The 26,058-nt window shown below is 35.1% G+C and overlaps 1 protein-coding gene across 16 annotated transcripts in view; it reads left to right on the forward strand.

Annotated features, from left to right (window-relative positions):
* PICALM (phosphatidylinositol binding clathrin assembly protein) overlaps positions 1-12,744 on the forward strand; it is a 120,272-nt gene extending 107,528 nt beyond the window's left edge. For all 16 annotated transcript variants that reach the window (XM_027848057.1, XM_027848049.1, XM_027848053.1 and 13 more), the window contains one exon: positions 11,387-12,744. In XM_027848057.1, coding sequence (XP_027703858.1) covers positions 11,387-11,401 — 15 coding nt within the window. In that variant the 3' untranslated portion in view covers positions 11,402-12,744. The remainder of the gene's footprint in view (positions 1-11,386) is intronic.
* The last annotated feature ends 13,314 nt before the right edge of the window (positions 12,745-26,058 follow it).

Below are 26,058 nucleotides of genomic sequence, written 5' to 3' on the forward strand. Positions count from 1 at the left end.
ATATCTTTCCTAAAATATGGTGCCTAATACTAAAGAAAATAATCAAATGTGATCTGAGTAAGGTTTAACAGTACATCAGAACTATCATATCCTTTTTCCTTAGAAGTTTTTCATCTCTTAATATAGTGTGATATATTAGCTTTCTTGACTGGCCTATCACTATTATGCATTTCAATGAACCAGAAGCCCTATATCTTTTTCAAATAATCTGCCCTTTGGTTTCCTTATCTTGTACTTGTGAGGTTGGTATTTTGAACTGAAGAATAAAACTACATTTATTCCTGTTAAATTTCATCTTAAAAATTTGGCCCAATCTTTTAGCCTGCGTGGGTCTTTTTAGATCTTGATTCTGCCAGTCAATGTGTTAATTATCTGTCCTGCTTTTGTGTCAACTGTAAATTTAATGAATTGTACTATCTATATATGTCTTTACCGAAGTTGCGGATAAAATGTACAGAACTAAACACAAGTCCCCAAGAGACTTCCTTTCAAGTCCATCTCAAACCATTCATATTTGAGTCTGGCTATTCAACTAGTTTCGAACTTAAATAACTATGTTACTGTCCATGCCTTTCCATTTTTTCCACAAGAAAAATACAAGAAAACTTCTTCTTGTCTGATCCTCAGTCTCAGCTTCATTGTTTCCATTTTTCATAAGCTCATTATTTTTGGCTGAGGTATCTGTACTTAATTTTAAATTCCCTTCTGTTGGTCTAAAATATAACTATTTTCTAATTTTTTTTCTTTATGTATCACCTCATATAACTCCCATGAACACTACTTGAAAAATTGAAGTTGGCATGAAAGATATTCTCTCTTGTACAACCTCATCTACTTAGTTGTGTTGCTGATTAGACTGTATTGGAATGTTATCACTGACTGGTGCCATTACTGAGCATCTTCTTGCCTACCATCAATAAAGCACTTTTGTTAATGTGTAGAAGTCTTGCTAATTTTCTAATTTCTATGAAGGTATATGTGACTTGTAGAGACTTATCAACCCTACATAAGTCTAAGTGGAAATAGATCTTTTCTCTTTATTTTTCAAAATAGTTCAGTTTCTTTTTAAGAAGATTTATTTTGTGTTTTATGAGGAAAATGTAACCATTCCCTTATGCATATTTGAATTGAATTATTTCATAAATAATTGGGTCAATTAAAGTGCAGTGGGAAAAATTGGTGTATTTAATAGTGAGTAGTAGGGCCTTTTCTTTGGTCAGAAATAGGTAGGTTCTTTTAGGTTTTCTGATTGTACTGATGATAACTGATTCTTTGTCAGGCATTTTACAGGGGCTCTGTCTAGAGATCTAGAATGGCTCAGCTGTTTTATTTGTTTTGTGATGGCTGATTTTAAAGTCTGACATCAGTAAAGTGTCTGAATGAAAACAAAGACTTTTTGTGAGAGCTGTTAACCATTCTCAATGGGGGGCACTGTTGCTTCTTGATATGGAAATAATTTGTCCTACAAAAATGGTCTCTTTTCCTGAATTGCTTGAATATGTAAGAACTAACTTCTTTATTTGATATTTAGGTTTCGTTTTCTTTTTGTACTTGCATGTGAATAGTCACTGTTGGCAGTTACCTCATTTGTCAGCTGTTCTACAGAACCAAAATTCTTTTTTTTCCCTTTAAAAATATAAAAAAAGGCCTTTTGCATTGTCAGCAGTATAGCTCGTTCATTCAAGCTTTTAGATAGATAACATGAAAGAGTTTGATTTGGGATGTTTGAGTTAGTGTCACAAATGATACCTTGTTTTTCCAGCCCCTTGACCTCTCTGTAGCATTTGACGCTGTTAACCACTCTTACCCCCTAGATATAGTCTCTCTTCTCTGGGTTTTTTTGTTTTTGTTTTTGTGACAGTTATCTCATTTCTTCTACCTGTCTCCTTTTTCGCATCATCATCTTTGTCACATTGACTGGATCTACTGCAAGGCTTTGTCCTGAACCCCCTAAGCTTTTCTATCTGCATTCACCAAGAGATTGGTGACCTCACGAATTCCTGTGGTTTATCATGTCTGTACAGATGACTCCTAGATACATATATCTAGCCTTAGTCTCTCTTATGAGCTCTAGAATCACATTACCAATTGCTTATTGGACATTTTCCTCTGAATGTTCTATAGGCATAGCAAATTTAATATATCCAAAACAGAGTTCATTATCTTCCACTTACTCCATCTTTTCAGCTTCCCTATTTGTATCAAATGCATTGTCATCCTTCCATTTGCCCAGATTCACATCCTGGGAGTCATCCTGGAATCCTCACTGACACTACACATAAATCAGATGCCAAGTCTTGTTTCTGCCTCCATATGGCCATCACTTAAGTTCAGGCCAAAGGACCACTCACCTGGACTATTATAATGGCCTCCTAATTTGTCTCCCTGCCTCAAGTCTCTGTCCTTTAGAAATCATACTCCAAATAGCTGTCAAAATGATTTTCCTTAAGGATAGGCATGCCCATGTTACTTCCTTGGTAGTGGAGATGGGTGGTAGTGTCATGTATGATGGACATCAAGAAAGCCAGTTTAGCTATACCATAGAGTGTGGGAAGGAGAGTAATGTATATAATCATGTTGGTAAAGTTGATCTGGGCCAAGTTGTGAAAGATTTCAGTCTGGGTGGCTCCCTGCTACCTCTACAATCAAATATATCTATATAGTGATTTCATTAAAAACAGAATATGCTTGTGAGACAGCTAGGTGGCACAGTAGATAAGAGTGCAGAGCCTGGAGCCAGAAAGACCTGAGTTCAAGTCCAGCCTCCAACACTTACTGTGTAGCCCTGGGCAAGTCACTTAACCTCTCTTGCCTCAGTTTCCTCAACTGTCAAATGGAAATAATAACAATACTCTCAATGGTCAAATGGGGATAATAACAGTACCTACCTTGCAGGAGTGTTGTGGGTATCAACTGAGATATTTTATAGTGCCAGGCACATAGTAGGCACTATCTATCTATCTATCTATATATGTTCCCTTCTCCATTGAATACTATATTCTTCAAAATGCTTATTTTGAAATTGGCCCTACTTTATATATAAAGTAGAACACTTACTTATCTGAAACTTGCATTTATTATGTTACATATAATTGAGAAACAATCGTTTGTAAGAACATGTTTACATTTTCTGTTTTGGTTGGTTTCATGTTTAGTATGTGGTAGGTACTTCTACAACTTTATTTCCTTTACTGTATTCCTATTTGTTTCCTTTACTGTATTCCTATCCTAATTTCATAGTTATTATTTCAAATTATACTATTTATTAATAGTAACTCACCTATATCCCTTTTTTAAATTTTACAAAACATTTTCCTCATGGTCGTTTTGTGTAAAATAGGTAGTGTACATATCCCCATTTTATAAAGGAGGAGGTAAGGCTGTTAGGTTTTTAACTCGCCCAAGGTCACATATATTCTTTCAGAGCCAGGATTTCCATCTAAGTCTTCTGAATACAAATTCATTGTTCTTTCTGCTCATATGTAGGGTAGAATGCTTCAGCTACCTTTTTTTTTGAAATCCTGAATTTCTACTTTTAGTCTCTGAGAACTTGTTTGTTATTTTAAAAAATAAGATCAGGTATAGTTTGTGACTGACTGAAAGCTTCTTTGAATATACATTGACATTTTCAACCAGATAACGTGCTTTGAATTATCTCATGTTTCCATGGCAGCATAATGGATATTCTGGGTTTAATTGTCAAGTATATTTTCCCCTGACCTTTGTATGTCAGGTAGAGCACTCTCAAGGATAGTGTCAATTTCCCTGACATTGAAAGTTTGGTTTGCCTTTTCTTCCTATAGAATATCTTTAAGACTACTTGATTCCCTGTATAATTTTGGATCACAATATTGTTCTCTTGGTCTATAACGGGGCTGAGGTTAGTGATGAAAATCTTTGTTTCTCTGCAATATTTCCTGAGTTAGATAATGCTTGAGTTCCTACCCTGCTCATATAATAATCACTGTCTTGTTGAACGTTGTTTTTAGTCCCCCGTAATATCTTGACCATTCAAATTATTTGGTAGTCCTTGAATATATTTAAGAAAAAGAATTTGCCTTACAAATTTCCTTTTCTCTTGAGAAATAGCACTCTATCCTTTCTCAGCCAAACTCCTTGATTAAAGCTGTCTGTACTTTTATTGCCTTCTCACTTTCTGCTAAACCCTGTATAGTTTGATTCCTCACCTTATCACTTAGCTGGTACTATTTTCTCCAAAGTTAGCAATGATCTCTTAATTGCCAAATCTGATGATGGCCTTTTCCCAGTCTTTCTCAACCTCTCTGCAACATCTGTTGACACCTTTCTTGGTTGCTTTCTCCACTGTGGGTTTTTGTGACACTATTCTCTGATGGTTCTCCTCCTGTTACCTTTGCTGAGTCATCTTTAGTGCACCCCAAACCTTTGCCCTGGGTCCTTTTCTTTCTCTGTTGTCCCATTGGTGACATCATTAGAAGGGTTCTGTTTTCTCTATAAAAATGACTCTTATCTCTATATCTAAGCACTAATCTATCTTTTGAGTTCCAGTTCTATATCACCAACTTCATATCAGATCAAATTAACTGGTTCCATCAATTAGCAAGCATTTATTAAGCAGCAGCTGTGTGCTATGCAATTTGCTAAACACTGGAGATTTAAAAAACAAACAAACAAACTATCCCTGCCCTCACGGAGCTTAAATTCTATTGGGAGAGCCAACATATATGTAAATGAGTATATATAAGTAAATGCAAGGTAAATTTTGGGTGGAGAAATGGCACTATGATAGCAAGAGGATCAGGAAAACTTTGTTTAGATAATATCACTTGAATAGAGTTTTGAAGGGACAAGGCATTCTAATAGCTTTAGTTGTGGTGAGAGTCCACTCCAGGCATAGGGGTCAGCCAACCATAATAACAATGGAGATGGGTGTTAATGTCATGTATGATGGACAGCAAGAAGGCCAATTTAGTTTTACCATAGAGTCTGGAAAGGAGAATATTGTATAATAAGGTTGGTAAAGTTGATCAGGACCAAGTTGTGAAAGGTTTTAAATGCCAAACAGAGGAGCAGCTTATATGTGGACCTAGCAGCAATAGGAAACCATTGGATTTTGAGTGGGAGAGTTACTTGCTACACTTCAAGAAAATCATTTTAGCTATTATGTAGAAGATGGATTAGAGAGGGGAGTGACTTAAGCTGAACAATTAGGAAACAGTTGCAACAGTCAAACTGAGATGTGATTAGGCCTGAACTAGGTTTGTGGCAGTGTGAATGGAGAAAAGCGAATAAGTGTAAGAGATATTATAAAGGTAGAAATTACAAGATTTGGCTTCTGATTGGATGTATGCAATAGGCATCTTAAGATTAATTTGTCCAAATTAGAAGTCAATATCTTTTCCCCCAAGTCCAACCTTTTTCTGAAATTCTCTAACCCTAAAGGAACTTTCATTGTTCTTCATCTCCCAGATTTACATCAGCATTATCTTCATCTCCTTACTCTCCTTCATCTCCTATGTCTAATCAACCACTATATCTTGTAGTATGTGTGTCCACCACAACTCTCATTGGCATCCCATTTTCACTCCTCACAAACCCTCGAACCCAAAATTAGTCACCTTCATTGCCAGTCTTTTGGTGATGAGCATCTTTGAACTTAGGTAGGTTAGTCCTTAAATGATAGTCTCAGCTTGACTGTAAGATTAAGAACTCAGGGTTGTCTCCATGCCACATTTATATAGCATTTTGTTTACAAATAATTTCACAACAAGCCTGGGAAGTAGATAGTGTAGGTATTATTCCTTCCCATTTTGTAGATAGTGAAACTTAAGCTTCACAAAGACTGTGATTTACACAGGGTCATCAACGTAGCTAAGTAGAAGAGCTAGGACTCAAACCTAGATCTGACTTAAAAGACCAATGCTTTTTTTGTCATTATTGTCAAGAACTGAATTTCCATGTGGCCAGTGTTGTGTATATTATGTCTAGTTTCTTGGAGCAGCAGTTTGTTGTGTTCAGTGAGCTAGGCTGAACATTAAATGATTGGGTAGCTCTGAAGGTAGTAAAGTATAACTGATCTCTAATATCAATATATTGTTTGCTTTAGCACAGTATCATAGAGCTAAATGTATCAGGAGAATGATTGTGAACAGGATGTTGTATGGTGAGCCACTGGGGCAGCAGCTTCAAAAACAGCAGTATAATTATGTTAACACACCTGATGTGTAATAATCATAATCCAAGATGGATTGCAACAAGAAAGGCATCTGAACACGGTTTTAAGAGTTGCCAACCATACTGACCCTAATGAGCATTAATTGAATCAAACCATACAACAGCCACTTCACATGTGTACATTATAGAAATCTGTCTTTGTTCTTTCCTCACGCAGGAACAACTAAATAATACCATCATCTTTAAATATGGAAGACTGACATATAATATTGCTTGTATGTTTATAGGCCAATTCCACTTGTATTTTTATTCTTCCAAAATGGTATAGTTCTGAATTAAGCATTTTCAGAAGCTGAGTTGTCAGTGTTTCAAAATGACAGACTGTTTTTGTGTTTTAACCTTATATTAACTGTCAGTATTTGGCAATGTGGTTCATCTACATTGACTCTGCAGGCAGCCTGGCAGTGTTAATGCCAAGTATTCTGGATTTGGAAGTGAAATTTGATAGTCTGGATAAATATCTTTAAAAGGAATTTTAGAATTTTCCAGTAATGCATAGTTTAGTTTTAAAAAGCATTGATTACTTGTTGGCCCCATGATATGTTATCAGTCATATTTTCAGATTTGGCCTTGTTGTATTCTAGCCTCAACAGTAATGCCACATCCAGTTTTGTTTTTGCAATATATAGTATATCAACAATGGAGGTTATGTTTTTTGTGTCTCTGTTTTCTCTGAAGCCAAAATACATTTTTTTGAGAATCTTCACTTTATGCTAATTGTATGAAAAATCTTTTCCTTTCCTGGAAAATGAACAAAGGGACCTTGCATCTGTTAATTTCTCTTTGAAATCTAAAATTTTCTGTTTAAAGATCAGTTTGTTTTCAGGAGTCAAATAGGATTTCACTTAGAGGAAATAATTCCAGCTCTTAAGATCTATACAAGAGCATTCTGTGGTTATTTGTTTATTTGGTTTTTTTTTGGCTAGGTAATGGGGTTAAGTGACTGCCCAAGGTCAAACAGCTAGTAAGTGTTATGTGTCTGAGGCTGGATTTGAACTCAGGTCCTCCTGAATCCAAGACTGGTGCTCTATCCACTGCACCACCTAGCTGCCCTTGATTATCTATTTCTGAATTTGATAGTTTGATTCCTCGTAAGCTTTACTTACGTATCTTGTTTTTTTTTTCCGAGAGGCAGATCAAATGATGAGTTAATACTGCCTTTCACCTTTGGTTTAAAGATCCATTTCAAATATTATGCAGGTGAGATTCCATTGCAGCAAACTGACTGAACATTTGTTTTGGTATAGTGGAAATCATTTGAAATGAATAACCTTGAGGGTTGGATTTTTGTACGTAGAGATTCTTGTAATGGTATATGTAATATTATTTTATCTCAGTAGCAACTTAGATGTTGGCTGATAATTCATGGATTAAGAAAAGGTAATGTTTCTTTAAAAGAACTTATATTTTAATATAATTCCTTGGCCTTGCTTTGTTTCCTTACAGGCCTTCCCTTCTTCATATTCATTTCAAATGTTCAGTAAGACTGTTAATCCTTATTCTTTCAGTTAAACTTCACATAAAGTTTTAAAGGCCTACCAACCTAATTGTTACTTTCCACATGAAGACCACCTTTCACTATGCTTTTCTGTTTGCTGATCTGACCTTGTTTAGCTGTGCCTGGCTTTGGCAGTAGTGCTATTATTGTTACTTTCTGTTTCTCCGTTTACCTGTTTCTCTGAGCTGCCAACTTTTCAGTTCCCCCTTGGATTGAGTTATGATTGGTACCTGTTGTACTGATGCTTCAAGGTATCAGGCAGCCATGAAAGCCAGAGCTATAGCTGTTGCTGCCTGTTCTTTCACCTGGACATAGTCTTGAAGAGATATCCTTATCCTTAGTAACATGGAAATGGTATATGATTTTGTTAAGCCCTACTTTCCTAATTTGTCTCTTTTCCTACTGGTTGCTTTTTTGTCAGATTCTGTTGTTTTTCATTTGAAACATTTTGTCATAAGGTAACTTTGTCTTCAGCACGAGTGCATCAGTTGTAAACATCTTTGATTTCTAAATACGAGATGGTAAAACTCTTGAACATTTAGAAGACAAAAAGATGGTCTCAGATGGGCCAAATTCAGAAACTTTTTTTAAAAAAATGATATTGCTTAAAAATAAATTCTGATAAACACTATGGAACATAAATTTTTTCCAAATGTTATGTATGTTCAAGGAGATTAATAATTAGAATTACTGACAAGCAAAGATTTCAGTTTGGAAACAAAAGGGAGAGAAAGGAATGTAATCACTATTTGATCATCCCAGTGACATTAGAGCTCCCTGTCATTGGAGGGAGGGAACAATCAAAACTTTGCTTCTGTAAAACTTTCCCTATTTGGGCTAAAAAGAGGTTACACACATAGACATACATATATATACACGTGTGTGCATATATGTGTATCTTATATTTTTGTGGGGATAAAATGGGATCCCTAAGCAATATTGTGTGATATCCTCCAAACCATTATAACTATGATTGTTCCTCTTTCTTATACTGTCTCTGATCATTACTAGACATCCTGTAATGAAACCAATATGTAAATTAGGAACAAGAATAATGGATGTGACAACTCAGGACTCTCTAAGCCTACAAATTGGCCTCTGTATCCATAACTCTGGAATTTTTGAGATTTGTTCAAAACTACGAATGGCTTCCTGTCCTGCCTTACTGTTTTGTTTTTCTTTTTAAAGAAGAATAAAAAGAATGACAGTCAAGTCTGAACTACCAGCCTTTGAGATTTACAATCCATATAGCTTTTGAATATTGAGATATAATTGACAATATTTTCAGTTAATCAACTCAGATTAAATGCTAGATTGATAGGAGATCAATGTAACAAACATAATATTATATAGGAAAGAATGAGCAAGACATAGCAGAAAGATGGCTTAAAGTTAGTTACATACTTGCTGCTTGTTGATAGACTGTACAGAGTCATTAGGATTGGAGTGGAAGATTACGTTGAAGGTGTTTACCTTCTTCAGATAGCTTTGTGCTAATTGAAGCTAAAATTTAGATTGAAGTTTGAAGAAGGTAGCCTATTAAAGATCATATGAGAATAGAAAATTTTAATATTTAGGTCTAGAGAGTAGACAAATTCTTGATAATATTTCTAGTTCATATAATCTTTTCAGTTAGCATACAGTGTAGCTAAGTAATAACAAAAATTGCCAAGAGAATTTTTTACATGAATACAAGGAACTATATCTTTGAACCTCAACTTTTCATTTTTAGTTAAGTACGTGGGATGTTAGATTAAATGACCCTCCCAAGGACATTTCCAACTCCTAAGATTGTGTGGTCCAGTTGAAAGGTATTCAGACCAAGAGGAGGGAGGAAGGTCATATATGTTAATATTTTGTCGTTGTGTTTTAAGAGACAGTACTTTCACCTCTTTGAGAAAGGAGAGAGATGATATTTTTCATATCCTGAAACCAGACTCAATTTTGAAAGAGAAAATGGCTCCATCTTCTTTCATTTTGGTGGGAATGAGGGAAGGAGGGAGGGGAACAGATAGAAACAACCCTTATCTTAACAAGGGATCAACTTACCTTGACCGCTTTTGGCAAAAATAATTTTCCTTTTGACCTTCTGTAGTAAGAAGTTTATTTTCTGAAAGAAACATGCCATTGGATATTCTTTCACTTCACATATCACCAAACTTTTTGTTTTCCTCCCATTTTCCAAAGGCTGCCTTTATATTTATCAAAGTCAACAAACCAAAACCACTTCTTCTTTCATTACATTTTCTACTTTCATGTTCTGTCATTCTGAGACCTTTTTTCTTTCCCTTTCTCTGTCTTCTTTTCCCCCAGCTGTCTGCAGCATCCAGTCCCTCCAGTCACAGTCCTCACAGAGCTTCAGGAAAGGACCCTTTTGCAGAGCTCTCTTTGGAGGATTTCTTATAAAACACTTTAGGTATTGCTTGTTGTTGGGGGAGATGGGGACTCTAAGAAATATACATATATATATATTAAAAATGCCATTAAGCCCAATTCTCCCCTTCTCCCTTTGCTTGTTTCTTTAAGGGAATCTAAATTTCCTTTCCCAAAATAAATGAGCAAACATTTGGGAAAGTTCTTTATTGTAAATGAAAAGTATGAAATTGAAGCATCATTCTTCATGTCCAAATAACATTCATTCATTGCTAACAGTGGATGGTTGGGTTCATACAGCATCCTTTAAAAATGGATGGTCTAGACCAATGTCTTGAAGGAAATAAAGAGAGCGATGCAGTTTTGGCAGATTGTATTAGATCTTGGTTAGGAACAAATTTTTAGTTATGATGTTTATATGATCATGGCTAATTGAAGAGTTCATTACACGAATCTCTGAAGGATCACTGTTCTATGTGTGCTTCCTGTACTTGTCAGCATCATTTCCCCCAGTATTGTGTAAAAACAGGTGGGTACTTGAAAACCATAAATAAGAGTGTTAGATACTTAATCTGTTGTTTTTTGTTTTCTGGAAAATTATCATCTCTAATTTGGATATACCTGTTAGATGTTGGGGACTTTGCACTTGGTAGATTTTTCAACAATTTACTAGTTTCTTTGGATAGCCATTTTAAGGACAATGCCAGGTGTTTTTTGTTTTTGTTTTGCTTGAATGAAGCCAAGTCCTGTTCAAAAATATTTCTTTATTATTCTTCCCAAATCACTTTAATTTCCCTAAATGTAAAAGAATTGATTTAGTAAACACTGAATTCTAGTTTTCCTGTTGAGGTTTTAGAGAGAGAGAGTGAGAGTTGGAGGATTTAAAGTTAGATTTAAGGTTTTGTGTGTGTGTGTGTGTGTATCTGAATTTTATTATTTGATTAGTTAGAAACACTGTTCTAAACTTTTCCCCCCAAATTGTGTTTTTACAGAATTGGAACAATGGAATTTTTGTTTTAATCGAAAGATTTTATGAATTTGTAATGAAAAAGTTGTATTACTTTAAATTTTTTTTTCTTGTCAATGTGGTGAATTCTTGCTCTGATTAGCAAGATAATACTTACTTTACTTTACAGCCTGGACTTCTGATAAGCATGCTATGAGCATGAAGGACTTCTGAAAAGCATGCTGTGAGCACTTCTGTGACAATTGAATGCCAAAGGTCATGAAACATTTTCATTTCTGTGGAAGATCCTGTAATGCCGTGAATTAATTTTAGATTTTTCTTATTTTTTTTTCTAGATACAGTTTATGTAATAATCCAGTGGAAGAGAATGGAATCATTTGTTCCAAAAAGACAAGTGCTCAAGCAGCAAACCCCTACTTCCAGCAAGATCAAAATTGCTGTCTCGTAAACTCTCCTCTCTTCCATTAGAATGCTGCAGGAACTCAATGAGGGGCCCATGACAGCAATTGGGACTAGTCTGTAGGAGAAAGCATCAGTACAGTATAAAGCCAAGAATTGCCATGATTTAAGACTAAGTTCTGTCTTTTTGGTGACTAACCCTTCAGTTCTTTCAACTCCTTATTAATACCCATAATCAGTAACCTACCAAGAAAAGCCCTTATTCAGAAAGTGTGAAATTTGTATTTGGAAAAGCTGTATGGAATGAAGAGCTGTGTGTGTCCTTGACCGTAATTTAACAGGACTCTTTTCGGGGATCAAAATCATAACTCTTATGCAGTACCTTTCTTTTCAATCTTCAAATGTAGAAACAATAACTAAAATTAACTTTTCTTTAAAAAATTATATATTCAGTTTGCAGTAGACATTCCTTATGTATTTGTATTTATTTATGATTATCAATTTAAGTAACATTATCAAACCTCCTTATGAAAATGAGTATGGATGTATACAGTATGTTTGATTTTTATCCACAAAAATGATTCTGATTCAGAATGCTTTTCAGCTGACATACAGAGCACTAAATATTTTACAGCAAGTCCATAGATATGAATCTCTTAGAAATTCTCAGTCTGTATGGGAATTAGGGAAGAGTTATGAATGCATTAATCCGTATAGTCAATTCTGTGCCTAGATTTTGCAAGGGAACAGTTCGCTGACTAGGAAAAGCACTACATTTTTAATTCCACATTAGTGCATCTGGAAGGAACTTTATTGCTTTGTGCTTGGCATGTCATTATTCTACATTTGACATTAGGGCCTCTCCAAAATGAATGTGAGAAATTGCTTTCACTTTAAAGACTTTCCTTCTTTTCGGTAAAACTCTAGGAGGTATTATGTGGGGGGAGGGCAAAATCCTGGAACCTTTCATTTGGCTTGTGCCAGGTTTATGATCATGTACCTTTTAAATAAGGGAAAATAGTGTCTTTACAGATGTCTAGCAAGAGTTTAGTTAACGGAGAATTAAGCTGCACTGTTGATCGGTGCTTTGTGTAAATACATCTTAACATTTGGGTTGAGAGGGGCCTTAAGAAGGACAGTCAGTAGTAGGAAAGCAATTCTATACATGAGTTAAGCATACTTGTTGCATTGTCTCTGCAGATTCTATTTTTGTTTACAATATTAAAATGTATGTTAGCAAAAATGGGTAGATTTTCAAATAAAATGCAGCTTCCACAAAACTTTTGTTACAGTATTTTGGTCTGAGGTGTTTGTTTTGTTTTATTTTTCATTCAGCTCTTTAAAATGTACACAATTGATTGCTTTGCTCATATAATAAAATGTCAACTATTCAAATTTTAAATGTCCAGGAATATAGTACATTTGTGGCTACATTCTGGACTTTTACTGATAAGCCAAATAACCCATTAAAATGAGTAGTTGATGTGCTTAACTTTTTATTTTTTTATCCAAAGAAGGTAAAGGTCAAGAGGAAATATTTCTCTTAGAATTTGGATATTTTATGATTGAATGTAACAAAGGTGCCTTAAGACCTATATAACTAGCAGTGGTCAATTGGGAATCCATATCATGTAGTATGCCAATAGAGTCTGAGATACATGATGAGAAAAGATAAAATGTTCCTAGATTTTTACTGATGCTCTCAAGAATTTAGTTACATTATGACTTTAGGTTTTGGGTTATTTTGCTACAGTTGAAAAGATACTTAGAAAAAATAATTCAGGATGCATGAACTTAAACTACTTGAAAACCTTTGCAAACATAGGTGTAATGAGTCTTCCAAATTGTCTTGATAAGAAGTATTAAAAACAATTTATAAACTATATGTTAACAATGAAACATTTATTAAGCACCTACTGCGTACTAAGTGAGAGTCAGTTTTGTGTAGTGGTTAGAGTGGGCTTTGGAGCAAGGAAGATCTGGGTTCAAATTCTACCTCTGACATACTAACTGGGTGACTCTGGTCAAGTCACTTAATTTCTCAGTGCTTTAGACAACTCTGTAAGGCTTGTATTGATAGGGGCCGTTTCCATATTTGGGAGTTTCTTGTACCAGTGAGATCACAGGGTTAGTCTATATCCTTATCCTATATGCTAGGTGCTGGGATTATAGACAAAAATTAAAAAGTCCCTGCCCTTAAAGTACTTAAACTTTATTGAAGACATATGCATACATAATTAAATACGAAATAAATACAATTTGGATGAATCAGGAAAGGTTTCTTGGAGACTAGAGGTCCTTATCCTTTTTTGTGTGTCATGGACCCCTTTGGCAGTTTGGTGAAACTTATGGACCCCACCTCAGAATCATGTTTTTCATTATATAGAATATACAGTATTAAAAAGCAAACCAATTATATTAATATATAGTTATGAAAATGTTATAAGAACAAGTTCACAGATCCCAGGTTTAGAACTCTTGCTGTAAAAAGTAGTGATTGAACTTCAGAGGAGACTAGAGATTCTAAGAGTTGGGGGTGAGGAGGGAGTGGATTCCAGGTATGGGGGACAGGCTGTGCAAAGATTAAGAGCTGGAATATTAAGTGCAGGGGTAGCAAGAAGTCTGGTTTGGCTAGACCATGCATTGCATGAAGGAGAATAATGTATAATAATCCTGGAAAGGTAAGTTTAAACAAGGTTGTGAAGGGTTTTAAATGCCAAACAAGAAGTTATATTTGAGCCCAGAAGTAATAGGAAGCCACTGGAATTTATTGAACAGGATGATGACATAATCAGACCTGTGTTTTTGGAAGATCACTTTGGTAGCTGCATGGAGAGCAGGGACACTTGGAACAGGGAGACCAAGTAGGAGGCTATTATAGTAGTGGAGGTAAGAAGTTATATGGGGCCTGAACTAGCAATTGAGATCATTGGTAGCTTTGGAAAGGGCAGTTTCAGTTGGGTGAGGCCAGAAGCCAGAATGCAAAGGGTTAAGAAGTGAATGAGAAGTTGAGTCAAAGAGAATATCCAGTAGGATTGGCTGAGATTAGGAAGGAGGAAAAGAAAACCAGAGTGGGACTCATAGCTTGGGAGAGTATTGAATTGGGAAGAGACTAGAATTCACAATGAGGAGACTAGGTTTATACTCTACCTAGGTTTAGGTAGAGTGAAACATGGGCAGAAAACTAATGATAGAATATTATGATTGGAGAAAGGAATTTCATAATTCTTTATTATGGAAGTAGAATACAATGATGATAGATTCAAAGGTCCTTGTGGGTGGTTATGATATAATAAGGGAAGAGATCATGAGAATTGAAATTGAAGAACTAGGAGGTTAGAGTGCTAGAGGAAATATCACCATATATATTGAAGTCTCCTAGATTGAATGAAGGAATGAATGAAAAGTTATTAAGTATTTGCTATATGTAAAACACTGAGCAAAATGGTTGGAATACAAATTGAAAAGCAAGATAGTTCCTGCCCTCAAAGAGCTTACGTTTTAATAGGGGGATTTAAAATGGGCAGTTAAATAAAAAGCTAGATGGTACAGTGGTTAGAGTACTGGGCCTAAAGTCAAGAAGACTCATTTTCATGAGTTCAAATGTGGCCTCAGACACTTACTAGTTATGTGACCTTGGGCAAGTCACTTATTGTTTGCCTCAGTTCCTCATCAGTAAACTGAGCTGAAGGAAATGGGAAACCACTCCACTATCTTTGCCAAGAAAACCCCAAATGGGGTCACGAAGAGTTAGACACAATTGAAATGACCTAACAACAATACATATAAATAAAAGTATTTAGCTACAAGGTGAATGGTAAGACACAATGATCCTTAGGGTATGGCAACAAAATAGATGATAATATATTTTATTTAATGCCGTTTTCATTGTAGTATAATGAGTTTAGATAGAGAACAAAATGGTAAGTCAAGTACTGAATTTCTTGACAAAGGAGAGCAAATGACCTATGCCTGGCATTGTACTAGATCAGGGATCTTATTTAAGAGACTTTGGGAAGTCACATATCCATAATAGTTCCTGACATTTGCTGCTTTAAGATTTGCAAAGCAACTTAAAAATATATTCTCTTTTGAGTTTCCCAACACCTATAAATTGAGTGCTACAAGTATTATCCTCATCTTGCCAATGTGGAAACTGAAGCTCACAGTCCTTAAATGGTGTGCTTTTGTTCACAAATAAGTTATAGATGTTGGATGTCCGTGACTTCCTGACTTCACGTCCTGGAAGTTATCCATTATACTATACTACCTTCATATGCCTGAGCTCTTTCAGGTACAACTATGCTTAAACATTTGTGGCCTAAACATTACTTAGAACTTTTTGTAGAATTGATTTCCGTAGGTTGCCAATGATAAAAGTTTAGGTCCCATTTCTTTGGGGCACCCAAACCCATTACCAGGTGGGACTCTGCTATCTAGAATTCATCTATAATATTTTTTTAAAAGTTTCTGAGGGGAAAAGCTTCCTTATTGTGGCCTACCTGGGTTTATCAAAAGCTATGGTCACATTCTATTTGACATGTTTCCAAATCAGAAGTACTTCTTATCTTACTAGCTTGGATATGTAGTTTGAAATTTTTGATATGGCACTAAAAATAATGCCAACATTATATTTAGGGAAGTAAAATGAAAAACTGTTAGTCTGATATCCTAGTAGTCAGTGATTATTACAGCACTAATATGAGTACATATTGTGGAACTTGTGTCTAGGTATTTTCATATATTTATTTGCTTTTGACAAGATATAACTTGGTCTTGAGGGGGAAGTCGTTTTCTTGATCTTAAGTCAGTTGGTTGTCAATTGAATTGGCTGTTGAAGTAGGAGGAGAAAGACTATGGAGAAATTTTTTTTTAAACCACCTCATTCCAAAATATGTACATATTTAATCATTAAGGATTTACATACCATAAAGCTATTTGGAAAGCTGATGTTTAATGTCATATGATCAACAAGATGACTTAAGTTATAAAAATATAAAATTCTCCACCTACAAAATCTCAGATTAAAAAAAATCATGAACCAGTTATGCAGCGATTACAGCTGAATTCACAAGATAATAAGAATCTCAAAAGTTTACACAAAAGAAAATCTTAAGAATTAAACCATCTTTAATGCTCTAACCTAATTCCTTTAACATCCTTCCCTACCCCCAGCAGTGAGCACAAGCAAATTCACAGGCATGTGAAATACAGTCTGATATTAGGGATCCCATAATAGTGGTGACTGCTCAATTTCCCCAATTCTGCAAAACACTGACTGTATCCAGCCCCTTAAAGAAGGAGTGAGGAAAAAGGTCATACTGCACTCAACACTTAGAGCTACAGGATATAAGGGAAGGCTGTTGGCCTAAGGAAAGTAGGACTGGATACACACCAAGAGCCAGTCTTCTCTCCTCAGGACAGGGACACAGACCTAGCCAGCCCTCACCTCTCTCAATTCATGAAGGCAAGGACTTACTAGCGAGGCCGAAGAATCAGGGTTCCCAAAGGCAAGTGATGAGGAACACAAGACAAAAAGTCGACATACTAAAAGATGTAGCTCACAAGTAGATAAACCACAGCAAGAAACTTCAGAACAGTTAGTAAGAAAAATAAAACTTTCAAAAGAAGAAAGGGATTTAGGACAGAATTTAGAGCTCTCGACACAATGTATTCTTATTGCTGTTACTCTTACACTGGTTGGACAAATTAGGTTGCTGATTTTTGCCCCAATTTCTCCAGTTGTCAAATACAAAGAATACAATACCACCTATGCCCACTCTGTTGCCCTGGAATACCTAGCACAAAATCATTACATCACTGAGTTCTTTGAGTTAAAATCATTTTAAAGGGACATCACATTTTGCTTTTTTTTTTCTTTTTCTTTTTGGTGAGGCAATCAGGGTTAAGTGACTTGCCCAGGATCACACAGCTAATAAGTGTCAAGTGTCTGAGGTCGCGTTTGAACTCAGGTCCTCCTGACTCCAGGACTGGAGCTCTATCCACTGTGCCATCTAGCTGCCCCCTTTCTTTTTGGGGGGGGGGGAAGGGGCTAGGCAATGGGGTTAAGTGACTTGCCCACGGTCACCTAGCTGTCTCCGACATCACATTTTGAACAGCCAACAAAATAGGGAAAATTGCATACTTGACAGAGTATTTCACCAAAAGTAGAAGCTCTGAGAGGGAGAATAACAGAAACAATAATACTGAAGCTAAGGGAAATTTTTGGCAAAAAGATGTAAATGGCAATGCTGTTAAAAGGATCTATGTCCATACAAGCCAGAGCAATTGACTGAACACAAGATATGTGAAAAACTTAAGAACCATAAGCCTCTGATAAGAACGCCACAAATTAATAAGCTGCCATAGTGCAGTAAATGCCAGAAGATTGTCACACGAGTTCTGAACATGGACAACAAAGCTTCATTTAAGAGAATCCATAGCCCTTCACCAGAGGAAAAAAATAACAAGCCTCAAACTCTAAGGCTTGTAGTCGATTAGCAAGTTCAACAACAAATTATTGCAAGTGGTCAAAATAATGACTTTCAAATATGAAAGAAATACAATTTAAACACTCGGAACTTCTAGGGAACAGACATTTAAAGCTCACCTCTGTCACTGATTACCTTTGTGAGTTTGATCAAGTCACAACCTTTTGGGGCTTCATTTTTCTCATTTATAGAATGAAATAGTTGGACTAGATGGCCTCTGAAATGTCCCTCCCAAACAGAGATTCTGGGTAAGGGTCATAGGATTATCCCATATTTATGACAAATTGCAGGAAAGAATGGAAAAGTATATTCTAAAAAGTGAAGGAGCTCAAGATGAAATCCAAAAAAGCACCCTGTAAACTTAAGTGATGAAAAAATAGACATTCAACAAATTGAGAATATCACAGCAAAAACAAAATTTGAAGTGAGCAGTTTGAAAATTTGTAAACATTCCCCCCAAAACAGAAGCAGAACACAGGTAAATAAGTGCAATTATCAAGGAAAAAAACTAAAATCATAGATTCTTCTTCATAGATTACTTTTAAATTTTTATAGATTATTTTGGAATCTAGGGAGGCTTAAAAAGGTAGAATGATCATTAAAGGGTTACAAAAGGATCTAAGAAGCTAAGATCTAAGGGGAACTTTTAGTTAAAAAAACATTTTGAAGAGTTCAATTAATATTCTATGGACTAAATATATTCTCTAAATGAATTAGTATCTTGTTGGAAGGAATAGCAGAGTGGCAAGTCAGGTGAATGAGGAGTAAATCATGCTTCCTACAAAATCCATAGGTGAGCAGTGAAAAGACATTAATTTCTTTAATCTCTCAACAAGATTGGGGGAGGGCACTGCCAGGGGATGGTGAGACCAGAGACCAATCCGTGTGTGTGTGTGTGTGTGATCTTCATAAGAAACATGCCTTATAATGCTTCTTCTGGGGATACCTTGTACATTAGGAGACCACATTCTGTCAAAGAGTTAATACCTTGATGGATAGCATCTCACTGCAGAAGGATAGCTAACACCCAAAATGGTAGGGAGGACATGGAAACAAAGGTAAGATGACAGCTTAAGGAATGGAGACTGATTATGGTAAGGGCAGGGAGTAGGATAGGACCTAACAATTTGGAACACAAGGTGGCTCCTACCACACAGTACTATTTCCATCTGATACTGCTTCCCTCATGAATTGCTATTTTAAAGAGTAATAAGGAAGAGGGGAAAAAAGGTTGAGGGACAGTAGAAAAGGGGAGGTTGAGGTAAGTTCTACAAAATCAATAATAAATTGGATAGGAGAGGGAGCTCAATCCTAGTACATCAAAAACTTTACTCCCATGAATGACAATAAAAAAAAAAAAACAAAAAACAAGTTTTGGTATAGCCCCTGAACCACAAGATAAAATTCAGTGAAGCCTGGAAGCAAAGAGGAAGAAAAGGAATAGTACAATTGACAGCTTGGGAAAAGATGCAGTGAAAGAAAAATAAAAAGTAAAAATAGGTTGGAGGGAAGATTTTGAGTGACTTATTTAACTGGGAAAAGGGACAAAAGGGAGAGAAAAAAGATCAAAAGAAAAAATTAAATTCAAAGAACTTATACTAAAGTAAGCAGAAGACAGGATAGGGAGAAAGCCTGGAAAATAGAAGCATCAATGTAGTATGAGCAAAACTAATCTTAAAAACAAAATAATGACAGAAGGGTGTAAAAACAATATAGAAGAAATAAATGGAAGAAAATGCAAACCTAACTTGTATTGAATGTATTGAACTAACCTTTACAATCAAAAGTTGACAATGAATAACAGTGCAACAATCTGTTTTGTCCAATAAATAGCTAAAAATGAATAAGGATATACAGAACAAAAATGAGGTAGCAACAAAATTCACCTTGGACATGAGTCCAAAATGACTTGTAACAACAGCAAAAAATTATAGGAGACTTTAATGTTTTTCTCTCAGAGCTACAAAATGACAAACTCCCCATCCTATAAATAAATAAATGACACCCCCCGCAAAAAACCCTACAAAGTTTGCTAGAGACTTTACAACTGATTTAGAAAATATTCTGAATGGAAACATTAGAGAGCATACATTTTTAGCTGTGTGACTCTGGGCAAGTCTCTTTAAACTTGATTGCCTCCAAAAAAAGAACATGAGTTTGTTCAGCATCATATGGTATCTTTGTTAAAATAGACTATGTGTTAAGACACTGAAAAGAATATGAAAAAGGAGAACATGTATTTAATATCCTTTACAGACACAACAAAAATAGTCATACAGGAAACAGAAGCCAAAAATACAAACTGCAATGGATTCTTGATGCTGGCACCCTGAATAAGTGAGTCATAGAAATAACAACAGTGAAAGAATGGCAATTATGAGAAAATATGCCTCACTTTCTAAAATGCAAGTAAAGAAGGCATTTCTCATGGGAAAAAATATACCTCTGAAAACATTAACAAAATAATAGGATTAATGAATAATAAATTTTAAAAATAAGATAAAGGAACAAACCTAAAATGAATTAAAAAAAAAAAGAGGAACTCTTTGAAATTAAGAGAGAAATAGATATACTAAAAAGTGAAAAAGACTAAAGAATTAAACTAAAGCTGGTTCTTTTTTTTTAAAGACTTAGAAATTAACACTGTAGATAACCTGATCAAAAAAAGAAGAGGTAATTAAAATCAAATTGCCACCACAAAATGGCTAAAGCAAAATCACAAGCATAGATGAAATAGAGAATTATCAGAACCTACACAGTTATGAGCCAGAAAAACTGATAATTTAAAAGAATTATCTACAAAAATATAAAATTCCTAAATTAATTAACACAAAATAGAGGTTTAATCCAATCTCAAAAAAAAAAGTGAAATAACTATAAAGGAACTACCAAAAGGAATTAAAAAAAAACAACCTGGTCTAGATATATTTACAGGTAAATTCTATCAAACATTTTAATAGACTATTAATATTTATACTATGCAAATTATAAAAAGTGAGAAATACTGTAAAACATTACAAATCTGCATGGGACAAATATAATTTTAATACCTATACCAGGAAAAGATAAAGCAAAGAGCATTACAGACCATTGATTTTAAATTTTTTAAATTCAACTCTTGTAAAAATTAAAACAGTATGTCCCCCCAAAAATTCACTATGATGCAGCTGTATTTACACCAGGGATACAAAGATGTTTCAACATTCAGGAAACAATTCACATAACTATATTAAAAACAAAAACAAAACCCAAACCAAAAGATTATATCAGTAGATGCAGAAGAAACCTTTCACAAGGTTCCACTCATTTATGCTTAAAAAAAAAAAAAAGTCTACAACAGAGTAGACCACCCATTTTTTAATATATCTGAAACCAAAAGCTAACTATTATTTACAGTTGGAAAACTCTAAGATTTTCCAATAAATGCAGCCACACAAAAGATTATTTATCACCAATAATAAGACGACTATGCAGTAAACTCCAAGACTTCACGTTTCACCCAGCAAAGTGGTGATAAAAAAAAAAATGGAAACAGTGTTGGAGAGGCTACAGAAGGACATACACACTAACACACTGGTTACACTGTGAATCTGCTCAATCATTTGGGAAAGCAATTTGGAATTATGATAAGAAAGTCACTAAGATATTCCATTTGGCAGAGGAACCTCTTCCTTCTGATATAACCCATGAAGGTCAAAGAAAGAAAAGTCTCATACACAACTAAAATATTCTTAGCAACATGTTTTTTGGTAGTAACAGTGCTATAAGCAAAGTTGATGTTTGTTAATCAGAGTGGCTAAACACAATGTGGTACGTGAAAGTGATGGAATATTACTTCACCATGAGATGTTAAATATATGTGTATGTATATGTGTGTATGTGTACACGCACTTGAGAGAAGCATGGAAAGACTTTCATGAACTGATGTAGAGTGAAGTAAGCAGGACCAGGAAAACTATATACAAAAATGTAAATTGAAAGAACAAAAATCCTGAATGCCAAGTAGTTATGACAAACCTTGACCCTGAAGAAGAGAAAAAAAAAATTCATCTGCCCTTATAAGAAAGGGAGGGACTGTGGGTGTGAAACATTGCATTTATCTTCAGACGTGGTTGCTGTGTTGGTTAGTTTTTTCTGAATCTTTTTTCTCTTTTTAAAAATAATTTGTTACAAGGAATTGCTCCCTGGAGTGAGGGTGGGGATTGGGGGTGGAGAGGGATACATTTGTAAATTAAGTTGATATAAAAGAAGAGATATCAATAAAATATTTTAACAGTAAAAGTTGATGCTTAAATTCAATTAAACGAATATTTAAGAAACATCAACTTAGGGGGCAGCTAGGTGGCGCAGTGGATAGAGCACTGGTCCTGAAATCAGAAGGACCTGAGTTCAAATCCGGCCTCAGACCAAACACTTGACCGGTACTAGCTGTGTGACCTTGGTGAAGTCACTTAAACCCGATTGCCTCACCAAAAAAAAAAAAAAGAAAAAAATATCAACTTAGTGCAGTCATTGTGCTTAGCCCCTACAGGGAATAGAGTATAGATAAGACACATGAAACTTTATAATCTACAGGTATACAATAAATAATAATGATAGCATTTACATAGCATTTTAAGGTTTGCAAAGCACTTTAGAAATATTATCTCATTCTATCCTCAAAACAACCCCGAGAGGTAGGTGCTATTATCTTCATTTGACAGATACAGAAACTGAGGCTGACATTAAGTGACTTGCCCTGGGTCACATAGATAGTGTCTGAATTTGGATTTGAACTTCGTGACTCAAGTCCAGCACTCTGAACTGTGCCATCTAATGCGCAAGTAACTTCAATATAAAATAGAACATCAGATCTGAAAGAGGTAAAGACAATGTGCTATTCAAGGTCTGAAAAAAAAACTCCTTTTAAGTAGATGGTGGGGTCAAGGACAGCTTCATGGAGGAGGTAGTATTTGAGGTGGTCTGTGAAGAATTTAAGTATGGATAATATGTATGCTTTGTAAGGCAGGATACCAGCATTATAGGCATAGGTAATAGTGGGAGAAAAAGTTTAAAAGCAGGAAAAATTTGTTCAGTTTTTGAGGTGAATCCTACATGAAATTTTTTACTAAGGATGACCCACCCTATCATCATCCCTTCCATGTCCCTGTGGAGCAAGTCACTGAGCAAGTGGCTTCTTTTTTCTTCACATCATTTAACCTAATAGCCAAGTTAGTCCCTGAATTGAGGGAATATGTAGGGGTTCTGAGGCAGAACCCTGAATTGGGCTCTGTGGGGACTACAAAATCTGAAAAACGTGGTGCTGAGGAGAGAAGTGGAAGTTCCCCTGTATTTGTTTTGATAAGCCTACAACTAGAGTATCATGTTCATTTCTAGGGACTGTATTTTTATGGACATTCACATTCTAAGAATGTCAGTCAAAATGGTGAGGGGACTAGAGGCCATGCTGAGTAAGAGTTAAAAGGAGTGGAGTTTTTTAATCCAAAGGAGTGAGAACTTGTCACAGGGCAGACCATCTAGGGGAACAGTCCTACCAAAGAAAGAAGGGGTCTACATCAGAATGATAGTAAATGTTTTATTCAGAGAGGCTACTTACCAGGATGGTCCTGGCCAGCGGCAGGACAGGAGATCTCTACCACACCCAGGCCAGGCCAGATATTATATAGCAACAGAAAAAAGAAGACTTGGAGCCAAAAGGTGGCCCATGGTCACATGCAGATTTTCCCATGGGATAAAGCTGTTTTTATTGTTTACAAATAGAAATATGCTGAGGCCACGATCTCACACCCTTGCTCCCATCATCACTTCCATCCCTCGTGACCCGCTCATACATTCTTTCCTATTGTATCTTCTGCAAGGATGCTTGAGTGGTACATAACCAGTTTTGCTATAATGGAGGAAGTAGGCGGGCCCAACAATGAGCAACATTGGAAACACAATTCACCATGATACAAGCACAAGTATGGAAGCAACCAATAAGAGAATTATCACAATTGTTACAATTTTCTTCTGCCCTCCCCAAGGGAGGTTAAGAAAGTATGGTATCTGGTGATTAGTAGAGGTACTGGATTTCTAAATTTAACTTATTACAAGCTAACTAAATTTATGAACTTAAGTCAGATGGAAGGAAACATGGCTTAGGCAATTTTACCAAATATTGGGGATGAGGCAGAATAGAATCAGTTACAAAATGGAATCAGAATCATTTGATTTTCTCAATTTCCACCTTTTTATCAATGGGAGACTTGTCACAATTTTCCCTGACCATTTAATGTAAGAACAACAAGATTGATTGATCGCAGCATAAGCCATAGTAAGAATATCTAAAACCATGGACTAATGTTGGAGGGGAGATTTACACGTTGCCAAAGTGACAAAGAAAAAGCAGTAAACATAGATTCTGTGAAACAAAAAGCCAGAGTAATACTGTAATGATTGTCAACATCAACTAACATCAAGTCTCCCTGTATTTTAGTAACACTTCCAAAGTCCATTTGAGCAAATTTCATCTTTGATCTCAGATGTCCCATGTATTGCTGTAGTCTCTGGAAACATCTTCCCTCAGACATTCTGGAACAGGTCTTATTCTCAGGGCATCTCTGAAGTGGTCTCTTCTTTAGTAGATTTGCTTCTCTGGTTCCAAGTTACTTTCAGAGATTCTTAAATGTTTCTATTAAACTCTTTTGCAAAACAGATCTTGATACAATTTAGTACACCCTCCTAAATTTTACTTTTTCAATAATTATTTCATGAGGTGAAAACCAGTTCAAAATTGGTGGTTCCAATCTTATCAACAATAGAACTATAAGAAGAACACCAAATTGGGAACTCATAGTTCACTTGAAACTTCAGAGAATTTAAGTTTTGACATATCCCATTAGAACATTTACATTTGACATATATGATCATCTGATCTTGTTGCTTTCTCAAAATTTTCCATTCCAATTAATTCCATTATTCCCCCATTAGGAGGACTAGATAGTGATAAGGATCTGATCCTATGCATGAACACGTAAGTAACAGCTCTCTTTGCAAGTGGGTGCTTTCTACTCCTAGGTTCAAGTCTAAAACAAAACATGTTCAGTTGCTAACCATGTTCAAATGAAATAACTGAGTCAGATCACACCACATACATTTATAAGCAGATGGAACCAAAAGAACAACAAATAGATATATGATGGAACATTTGTCAGCACATGTAATCTATAGTATTAATTACTGCAAAACTACCATATTTAGTTAAGTCTGTTATATTAGATAAAGAAATGTAATTGGTACTTTTAAAAAAAAGTTTTATTGGAGTGTATTATTTTTAATATTAGAAACATTTCCAGATTACCCTTACTATGTGAGTGGTCTCGTAACAAAGTGAAAAAATTAAAACTCACAATACGGTATCTCATCTCAAAGTAGAAACAGCATTCTCTATCTGTAGCAGATATAGATGAACAGAAATTTATTTTCTCTCCCTTGTATGCCCCACATTAAAAAAGGAAAAGGAAAATAAATGTCTTGTAACAAACATGCAAAATCAGGCAAAACTAATTCCCTCATTGGCAATAAAATATATTCTATAAATAAATTATATATGAATGTTATAAAATCATTTAAATATATGTATACATTACATATGTATCACATATATCTTTATTTTTCTATATATACACATATATATGTATATATATCTATATTTCTGCATCCTAAATCCATCAACTCTCTGTTGTGAAAAACATTTAATCATTGATCCTCTGGAATCATGAATGGACATTCTATTCTATTGATCATAGTTCTTACAAGTTTCAAAGTTGTTTGTCTTCACATATTATATTATTATATTATTAATTCAAAGTTGTTTGTCTTTACATATTGTATTATTATATTATTAATTCTCATTGCTTTTCTCATTTTGTTCTTCATGAGTTTATAAAAGTCTTCAAAATTATTAGTTTTTATAATATTGATGTTATTGTACAAATTGTTCTGGTTTTGCTGACTTCTCTTTGCATCAGTTCATATAAATTTTTCCATGTCTGTTTGAAGTCATATATTTCCTCATTTCTTACAGTAAAATAAAATTCTATCATGTTTGCACATCACAGTCATTCCTCATCTCTTTG

Source organism: Vombatus ursinus, unplaced genomic scaffold (genome assembly GCF_900497805.2).
Source record: "Vombatus ursinus unplaced genomic scaffold, bare-nosed wombat genome assembly UNPS02005659.1, whole genome shotgun sequence".
In the NCBI taxonomy this organism is placed as follows: domain Eukaryota; kingdom Metazoa; phylum Chordata; class Mammalia; order Diprotodontia; family Vombatidae; genus Vombatus; species Vombatus ursinus.